Source organism: Solanum tuberosum, unplaced genomic scaffold (genome assembly GCF_000226075.1).
Source record: "Solanum tuberosum cultivar DM 1-3 516 R44 unplaced genomic scaffold, SolTub_3.0 scf00354, whole genome shotgun sequence".
NCBI lineage: Eukaryota > Viridiplantae > Streptophyta > Magnoliopsida > Solanales > Solanaceae > Solanum > Solanum tuberosum.
In genome coordinates, this window is record NW_006239278.1 from 447,182 (window position 1) to 457,560 (window position 10,379).

At 33.1% G+C, this 10,379-nt stretch overlaps 2 protein-coding genes across 4 annotated transcripts; both read left to right on the forward strand.

Annotated features, from left to right (window-relative positions):
• The first annotated feature begins 1,434 nt into the window (after positions 1-1,434).
• On the forward strand, positions 1,435-7,165 carry LOC102578717 (putative pentatricopeptide repeat-containing protein At5g37570). Of its 3 annotated transcripts, none has more exons than XM_015315283.1 (4): positions 1,435-3,439; positions 3,788-4,002; positions 4,933-5,086; positions 7,110-7,165. In XM_015315283.1, exons 1-2 carry the CDS (start codon positions 1,784-1,786, stop codon positions 3,821-3,823), a joined length of 1,692 nt encoding a protein of 563 aa, XP_015170769.1. In that variant the 5' UTR covers positions 1,435-1,783; the 3' UTR covers positions 3,824-4,002; positions 4,933-5,086; positions 7,110-7,165. The 3 variants fall into 3 exon arrangements, with proteins under 3 accessions (XP_015170769.1, XP_006361475.1, XP_015170768.1); XM_006361413.2 differs by lacking the exon at positions 7,110-7,165 and adding an exon at positions 6,056-6,207; XM_015315282.1 differs by lacking the exon at positions 7,110-7,165 and adding an exon at positions 6,102-6,207.
• LOC102588751 (iron-sulfur cluster insertion protein ErpA-like) lies at positions 4,943-8,780 on the forward strand. The gene is made up of 4 exons (XM_006361438.2): positions 4,943-5,086; positions 6,202-6,334; positions 7,110-7,227; positions 8,416-8,780. Exons 1-4 carry the CDS (start codon positions 4,943-4,945, stop codon positions 8,525-8,527), a joined length of 507 nt encoding a protein of 168 aa, XP_006361500.2. The 3' UTR covers positions 8,528-8,780.
• Positions 8,781-10,379: the final 1,599 nt, after the last annotated feature.

Genomic DNA, 10,379 nt, shown 5'->3' on the forward strand with positions numbered 1-10,379 from the left:
AAAAATTTAAATTTTTATTGCGTTGACTCTTGAAATCTTATCATTGTCATATGAATTTGAACAAATTATATATTATTAAAAGTTACATAAAAGATGCTATAAATCACAATAATTAGCAATTAAAAATATTTTTAAATCATATAAGAAATTTGGTTGACTAATTGGAATAGAATAAGTAACATGTACTATTTGAAAATAACGTCAAAATTTCTAGAATTCACAATAAATTAACAACTGAAAATATTTATGATTATTCACGTGAATTGAAACATGAGTAACCTATATTATTCAAAACTAACGCAAAAATACTATAAATCACAACAATTTAATAACTTCAAATATATTTTCCATTTATATCACATAAATTAAAACAAAAAAAATTAATATTTTATTGGGTCCGTGCTGGCACGGGCACCAAATATCTATATATATGTGTCACAAATGGAAAAGTCTCAATCAAGGAAGCAACATATATCATTTACAAATGACTTAAAAAGCTTTAAAATATTTAAAAGCTATATAATACAATACGTTGACGCTCAGAATTCTATTAGACTCACATATATTGGAACATAAAAAATAACACATATCATTTTAAAATTACCAAAAAAGTATTATAAATAATAATAACTAACAACCTAAAATATCTGAAAGACATTTTAAAAGGGTTAATTTTGTAATTTTATCCATATCACATAAATTATGACAAAGTGACTAGTAATGCACGTTATTTGAAAGTTACATAAAATGATCATAAATCACAATAATTAATAACTTAAAACATTATTTTTTTAAATATGAAAATTTAGATGACTCTCCAAATTTCATTTGTGTCACATAAATTGAGACAACAAAAATAACATATATTGGGTCCATTTTAATTTATTTGTCTTATTTTTAATTTTTTTTTATATTTAAAAATTGCGTAAAAATACTATAAATCATGATAATTGACAATATAAAATATGTTTTGAAAAAAATATAAAAAATTCCACTGATTTTTGAAGTGAATCTATCGTTAAAATACTATAAATCATGATAATTGACAATATAAAATATGTTTTGAAAAAAATATAAAAAATTCCACTGATTTTTGAAGTGAATCTATCGTTAAAATACTATAAATCATGATAATTGACAATATAAAATATGTTTTGAAAAAAATATAAAAAATTCCACTGATTTTTGAAGTGAATCTATCGTTAAAATACTATAAATCATGATAATTGACAACATAAAATATTTCAAAAATGTTGTATGTGGGTAATCTTATTATGCCTTAAATAGCGTCAAAGAAAGTACATGTTTGTGATAAAAAGACTTATTCCTTTATCCACGCAAACAATCGATTCAAAAATTCGATTATTAGCCCCCAAAACATACTATTTATATATAACACAGGCCACAATATCTGGTACATACAATACACAGCAATACAGTAACCCCCCTCCCCCCGTATGTCTTCTTCTTCCATACACATCAGTCCGGCAAACCCGAAAAAAGACGCGATATCGGCGCCTGCAGCAGCCATCACTTCGCCGTCTCTTTTTTCCCCTTTTCGCGGATATTCAGAGCAACAACAACTCCCCATTTCTGTAAGTGGAGTTAGCTTTTTCTTGATTTCTTTGTGGCATTTTATCAAACACATAGTGGATGGTAATAAAGCCCACTCTTTCAAGCTAAACACACCTACAAAATACTTATAATTGTCAACAATATTACTAATTCTTGCACAGAGAATTAATGTGGAGTTGTCATCACCATCTACTTTGCTTTTGTGGTTATGTCTTTGATTAGAAAATGCATAAGAACTGAACCATCATCCTTTACGGTTCTAAATCTGTTGAGAGAGAGCAGAGGCATAAAGCACCTTGAACAAGTTCATACCCACATAATACAAAAGGGTTATGAGCAAGACCATTTTATCATTAACCAGTTTATATCCCTCTGTAATGTGTTTTCGTATGATATATCTTATGCTACAAGTGTGTTTGAGCATGTTATTCAGCCTAATGTTTATGTATGGAATACATTGATTAAAGGGTATAGCAAAAAATCATCTCTTGTTGATTGTTTCGTAGTCTTGAGACAAATGAGAAGAAGTGTGAATGTGAAACCTGATGAATTTACTTTTCCATCATTGGTCAAATCTTGTTCTAATGTGTTTGCTTTGAGGGAAGGTAAGATTATTCATGGGTTGTTAGTGAGATTTGGGATTGATAGTGATGTGTTTGTAGGATCTAGTTTGATTGATCTTTATGGGAAGTGCAAAGAGATTGAATATGCACGAAGAATCTTTGATGAAATTCCTCTAAAGAATGAGGTTATATGGACTGCGATGATCGTTGGATATGTATATGTTGGTGATTTATTAGAAGCAAGGAAGTTATTCAATGAAATGCCACAGAGAAATGTAGCTTCGGGGAATGCAATGATTAGGGCATTCGTGAAGTTTGGTGATTTGTCCGGTGCGAAGAAATTGTTTGATAGTATGCCTTGTAAGGATGTGGTATCTTTTACTACTATGATTGATGGTTATGCTAAGGCTGGTGACATGGCATCAGCGAGGTTTCTGTTTGATAGGTCTTCTGATAGAGACATAATTTTGTGGTCTGCTTTGATGTCTGGGTATGCTCAGAACGGGCAACCCAATGAAGCTGTCAAAATATTTCACGAGATGTTGTCAATGAATGTTAGGCCAGATGAGTTTATAATGGTAAGTTTGATGTGTGCCTGTTCCCAGTTAGGTCGTCTGGACCTAGCAAATTGGGTAGAACATTATATGAGCCAAAATTCTTTTGATCTTAATCAAGTACATATAGCTTCAGCCCTTGTGGATATGAATGCTAAGTGTGGGAATATGGAAAGGGCAAAAATGTTGTTTGAGGGGATGCCTAAGCGTGATCTAGTATCATATTGTTCAATGATACAAGGGCTGTCTATTCATGGTTGCGGTTCTCAGGCTGTAGATTTCTTTGATAGGATGCTGAACGAGGGTCTTGTGCCTGATGATGTTTCCCTAAAGATAATTCTGACAGCTTGTAGTCGTGCAGAACTTGTTAAGGAGGGTTTCCGGATCTTCAATCTAATGACAACCAAATACTCTGTCAAGCTATCTCCGGATCATTATGCATGCTTAGTAGACCTTCTTGGAAGATCAGGAAAGCTTCAAGACGCATATGAACTTATAAAGTTGATGCCTGTTGAACCTCATGCCGGTGCCTGGGGTGCACTTCTTGGGGCTTGTAAGCTACACTGTGACATTGAGGTTGGGGAGGAGATATCGCATAGACTTTTTGAACTTGAGCCTCAAAATACGGGTAATTATGTGATTTTGTCAGACATCTATGCTGCGGCAAATAGGTGGTTAGATGTTGCACTGTTGCGTCAAAAGATGAGTGAGAAGGGTCTTAGGAAGATACCTGGTTGCAGCAGTTGGGTATGGAACAATCCTTAAAACTTTTATCCTATTATTATTCGTCTTTATGTCCCTTTTTTTGTTTTTACGGGTTTTCCCCTTCAGTGAAAAATCAATCTTATTGCTTTATGGATGTGTTTCGTATGAAGGAAATCACCCATAATTTAAATTACAATTTCATTAGCAGTACAACCATTGTTGAACAAGCGATATTGCATCAACAAAGACTTAGACGTAGACGTTGGCTGCATGTCATTTGCTCAACAATGGTTTTGCTGTTGAGAAAACACTCTGCCTTGACACTTCTCTTGCTTATTGCTCCAACTTGTAAAAAGGAGATGTCTTTGCTAACAATTAGACTTTCTGCAGGAGACAAATGATGGAATATTTTCCTTAATTAGGTGAAAAGTGACAAGGTTTGAGTGACATTCTTTATTAGTATATGCATTTTGAAAAGTTGGGAATCAACTGATTGCTCTGCAGAAGGAAAGGATAGTTGACATTTCTGAATGGAACCCATCTCCCAATTACTTCTCTTTTGCTATGTCCTTTCGTCCCCAACATCAACACTCCTCCATTACCAGGTTTCTTGATTCTACCTCTTCTGTCCTTCAGTTTTTTATGTAAAGTTTTCATCTTTAGCTTTATCACACACTTCTTTCTTTCTTTCTTGTTTGCATAAAGGGTCCATATCTTTTTTTATGAAAATGCAAGAAATTTATGTTTATCATATAAAGTTTTAATCTTTAAGTTTATTCTATACTACTTTGGTTCTTGATTGCACAAATTGTATATAGAATTTATATGAAATGCTAAAAGATTGTGTATAACATGTAAGGTTTAATCTTTTAGTTAATTGTATACCATTTGGTTCTTGATTGCATAAAGTTTTCAAGGGTCTTATGTTTTGTTTGAAGTGCTAAATTGATGTACAGCAACAACATACCCTATGGTATCCCACAGAGTGGTATTTGGAGAGGGTAGAGAGTACGCAGACCTTACATCTACCACAGAGAGGTTGTTTCCGATAGACCCTCGGCTCAAGACAAAAACAATTTAGGAAAAGACGTAATGGAAGTACAAGAGACAATAGAAAATAACAAAAACAACAGATAGTAGTAGAATAGTACTACAACAATAATCCTATAATCGAATTACAATTAATGCGTTTCAAGTAAAATGATTTTTAATTTTTATCTGTACTTTTTCCTTCTTGATTGCATAAAGCTGTCTATGGAAGTAAATTGTGAGTTTGTACTTTGTTATACTTGCCTTAATTTTGAATGTGAATATGCACTTTGTATTTCAAGTAAAAGTTTTCATCTGTAGGTTTACTCTAGAATTCTTTAATTTCTCTATTGCTAAAAGGTGTCTACCAAAGCAATATTTTGAATATGCACTTTGTTTTTCCTTGCTTAAGTATATATGGGTGTTTAAAAAAGCTTGTTGAGGAATTTGGTTATCAAGATTACCCCTTTGTAGAAAGTTGAGCGGATTTGTCACTCGTTGATTAGGTTCTTTAAAATGGAAGATCGAAAACGGGCTCTTGTGAGCAGATTGTTGCAGTATGCACTGATACATCAAGTCTTGGGGATCCCATATAGCAAAATTGTCATCAGGCGCACTGCTGAGGGGAAACCATACCTGTTATATTTAGAACGTAGTCAGGTACAATGCTGAAAATGCACTAGCTTTTGGTTCTCATTTTTTGTTGAAATTATGTTTTTCATGTTTGCTCGTTGAAGTACCTTATCAGAAGTGTCTTTTATCGATAACTATCTGGATTCTTGCATTCTTCCAAGTGTTTCCTGTAGAGTCAAAGATTAGAGGTGTAAAATGACTCGTCCTTGGATGGAATTTCGCTATAATTATTTGCAGTAGCCTTATACTAGAAATATGTTCTATAAAGGTTTATTATCTACTAGACAACTTGCACAAGACAAATACTTGGAATATGACATGAAAAACATGATGTTAACCCCTTTTTCCGGATGGTATATACGAAATTTCCTGCTGTTCTCAATTGATGAATTAGTTTCTCACCAGTGTCAAACACATACTTTCCGTAATATCTGTCGAATAGTTTTTTCTCTTCATTTTGGTCCTGCTTCATCATCCATGAAGAAAGTTGTCTCTCGGCCAAGTCCTGCTCTTCTCTCCTATTTGAACACCACTTATTTATCAATGAGGAAGTACTCAAGTGATGAATATTGGATGTAAGAATTTAATATGTACTGGTTTCTTCTTATACATCTTTTTCCCCTTGTATTAGTGGATGCAGCTGTCGTTTCCCATATCCAAATAAACCAACTTATCCAAAGTAGACTCCGTAAAATCCATGAAGATTAGATAATTGCAACTTTCAAGAACTTACATCTGTTATTTTGATCATATCATACATGGTTTACCAGCATTTACATAACTCGTCTTCGGAAAATTCTCCCAATTACTGATGCTTTCTCATATTTTTCATGTTTACAAAATCGATAAAGATTCAGTTTCAGAATCACATATTCTGATTCAGCTGAAAAGATTCTCATTATATATGTTTGAAATTACATTCTTGATGCCAGAGTAACATTGATTGTTTAATTTTGAGTATGTTCTTCATGCTACCTGCTTTGCTGTTGCTTGCAGTCGATATCTTCACATTTGCAATATTGTTAATCCTATCCTCTTCTAGGAATGTGACAAACTGAACTTGGAGTTGCCAAATTTTAACTTCAGTGCATCACATCATGGTGATTTTGTGGCTATTGCTTCTGAACCAATATGCCTTGTAGGGATTGGATGTTGCTTCTCAAACCATCCCTGAGAAAGAATCAGTGAAAGAATTCATTCAGAGCTTCTCATCATATTTCTCAAGGCTGGAATGGTTTAATATAATTAATGCTGGCTCTTCTCATCAGATTTTGAGTGAGTTTTATAGGTACCTCTCTATTTATAGATCTTATCTAATGCTTTGTAAACGCCACTACTGAAAGTATTTTATTCTTGATTAACCTCAAACTCGTACAACTATGCGATTTTCAAAGTGTTCTTCCATGTTCGAGTTAGAGATCACAGAGAGAGTACTATGTATAACTTGTTTTCTCTTCCATTACTCGTTAGAGTTTGGTGTTTCATTTATGGATAAACCTTGGCTGAATAGATATTCTTTTTTAGAACATTATTGACAAGTTACATAAAGAGAACTTCTCTAAAAGATCTGCTCTTGTATCTGTTTCTGGCATAATTTGAGCTGCACTTAATGTATAATTGGTCTACTGATGATTTAATCTTATTCACACCGAGTGAATTCAGTAGTGTGTATAACTCATCAAATGTGTGCGTTCAGGCACGTCGGAGGTGTAATGGAGTTCACAATAATAGTGTACATTTACTTTGTGCTCAAAGTTTCAATATCCTGCTCTCAACATCTGCATAGAGCTATTCTACCGATTTGTGCAAGCATGTTCCTACAGATTATTCTGCCGATTAATCATAATTTATTACCTTTAGAACTTGCCTATCTTCAGCTTAATAACTGGTGCACCCTCTGTGAAATGTCTTAAAGAAAAGTAAACCATCTTCAAAATTTCTCAAAAGTAAAAGTAAACCATATGTGAGATTTATCGAAGAAAAAGTAAACCATACTTTAAATTTCTTCTGTCACGTGCCGTTGATTTCCAAAATAACCTTGCTTGTACAGACAATAAAGGAAAATTTGACGAGTTGATTGAGGAAAAGGGAGTGAAGATACTGATTGATCCAAAGGCACTTATGCATGTCATAGGTACCGAGATGGATTTTGCTGATGATAAACTCAGGTATGAGATGGCATTTCTGCTTTATATTGTACTAGTATAATTATAGACTTATGGTCATATGTCATTTATTCATGGTGCTACTGTTGCATTTGTAATCTTTTTCTTATGGTCACTCTTATAAGCTTATTCTTAGAGCTTTCAAATCACAGGATTCAGTACCACTCTAAGTATAAGCTAAGATTAAACCAAGTTTAACTTTCAAGTTTTTCCAGTACCGTCTCATGTCATGACATTAAGTATCTCTATGAACTAATATCAAAGCAAGTTAATTTTTTTAGTTTCTCAGTATGATTATGACATAACTTTGATGTTTAATAGGCTGAAGTGAGCTGCAGTCTTTTCTTCTTTCCCTGCAGAGATGAGCTTCTTTTTGTTATTCTGCTGAATCTTTCAGTTGCTTTTAAATTAACTTGACTTAGAATTAGGATTTTGCCCAGATGACCTTTGCGACTTGTGTTGTAACTTTCTCTAGATTAGCCTATCATGTACTTTTAGGACTCCACCTTAAGGAAAAATAAGGTGTAGCAGAATAGCAATTACATTACTGATTCTCTTTTGCTTGTCATGTCTAGCTATAGTACAGTCTCTTCCATGTCATATGAAGTCTCATTCTCTTAATACAAATATTACAGCGCACCCTCTTTACTTTCTCTCGTCTCATTGTCTGTGATTCCTATGGATGAGTATAAGAAAATATTCTTTCAAATTATACAGACTTTACCCTGATTCATGTCTATCCTTTTTTCTGTGAATTACCACCCTTGTTTCCCCCAAACGAACTTTTGTGATGGTGTCTAGAACCGTTGATTGGATAGTGGCTGGCCACATTATGGCCTCCTTGCGTCTCCATTTTGATACCCCTAGCCTAGCAACATATGTTTTCTCTTTTATTGCCATGGCAGATTAAATGCTCTCGATCCTATCACTTTGTTGCCATGCTATTTAGAATGAGAGGCATATGAACTTCATATACTGATTAACGAGATTGAGTCAAAGATGTAGTTTTTCCTGTTCGATTCATTGTTATCTTTGTCCTTGTGAAACTGATCCACCATGCTTTACTGCGTGAATTCTAGTAGCACTAACTTGCATCATCCATTTGCACTCCAATATATTGCTATTCATTAACCTGGTTTGTTATATGTGTCTCATAAGCATCAAAACTGAAATATTTGATTTCATGAACAGATCTGAGTTCATATTTGTCAATCCAAATGCAACTGGACAATGTGGTTGTGGAGAATCTTTCATGACAACAACTAGCTCAGAAGCTGCTAAGCTGCGTGGCAAATCTAGCTGATAGCTTACTATATACTCATTATGTACGCTAGTCGTTATATATATATACATTTAGAAGTTTGAGTATATACTATATAATCGATCTGTAGTAACAAATCAACGATGTTAACGGTCAGAAACAGAAGGTTTTGTTATTTTTTCTCCTTTTTGCCCAAATCTTATGTACATTAGTTGTTGTAAAGAATAAGATTTTCTTTGCCATGGAAAGGTGAAAGTAGAACAATGAAAATCGAACTCACACTTATTACGTTGAAGACTCTCACTTGTACCATTAGACTATACGTTTGACATTTGATTAGTGACTGGTAGTTCAGAATTGATATAAAAGGTACATTACACCATAATAAACCATGAAACTGATATAGATGATGAATATATATATACCTTATTACCGTTTACATTTTTTTCAAATGAGATGGTCACACAAAATCAACTAGTTTTTTCTGACCGAACTGGATTCTCCTCTTGAGACTTTTTGGACTCAAATTTTAAAATCACTTTCTGCATGGCTGCTTTGAATCTTTTCACCCTTTGCTTGTCATGATCATCTGCTAACTCATTATTCTTCTGAGTAGTGTTGCCACTTGACAATTCATCTTCTTGGCTTGCATGGAATTTGTGTAACTTCACATACTTCATGATGTTTTCCACAAAGTTCTTGAAAGTTGAATGAACTTGTAATAAAAAAGTGAAGTTATTTATAGTATGTGAAGACTCAAAAATTGGACATAAAAAGACGAAAGAAATTACAATTTTATGCTAAATGAGAAAAGAGCAAAGGATTTTGTTGGTGGTTGGTTGTGTCTTTCATGACGATTGATATATTGATCCAAACAAAAGATGTCATATTGCCGTGATGGGAAGAATGTTGGTTTGTTCAACTATGTAAAAGGTAAAGACAAATTATTATTTGTTTTTAAAAATAATTTGGGGGCAGGGAGGGGAATACAAGGGTGGAGGAATCGAATGAGTGGGAGTCAAATGAGAAGGGACAACAGAGTGGGGAATCAAACTTTCACCAGCAAACACGAGACATAGTTAGCTAGTACTTGTATATGTAGAATTGTGCATGAGTCAAACTGGATCGAATTTGAGATTGTCGATTTTATATTTTGATTTTTGGATCTTGTGAAATGTACTCGAAATCCCATCCAAACTTATAAGTTTGATTTGGATTGTTTTAACTATTTTTATTTTGAGCTTATAAGATAAGTTGATTCTTCTTGCTACAAGAAAATGTTGTTGGTTCTGCTCATCCGTTTTGGCCACCTAATTAAAGACTGCAAAGCCAAAGAATTGGTAGGCAAATTAATTGTAGATTATGTGAAAGAGACCCTCACACAATCCTATTAGTCAATTAACAAGGTTTTGCTTTCGTAATTTCTTTTTAATTTTAAATTATTACCTACTGAATACAAAAAAAATATCATTTTTGTGAGACTAACTTTAGAAAAAAGAAAAAAAAGAAAAAGGAAGTATCATGTAAATTAGGATTAAAAAATAAATACTCAAACTCCATAATTGATGCCCCATCAAATAATGGAAAGAATATTTCCTTCTTTTGCTAGAGAGAATTGATAATGGAAATAATTCGCTTAAGACATACTTAAATTGATTTGTATCATATCATGTAATACATCGTTTATGTATTATGACTTTTAATATACTTGAATTGATTTATATTATATCATGTAAGACAGAGTTTATACGACTTTCAATAGAGATATACCTTAAAATCTTTATCATAACTTGTAAACAATTAAAAGTTATATATACAACTTATTTTTTAGAAGGCACTTACTAAAATATCTTATAGGGAAAAGGTTCAAATATGCCATCGAACTTTCAGAAAA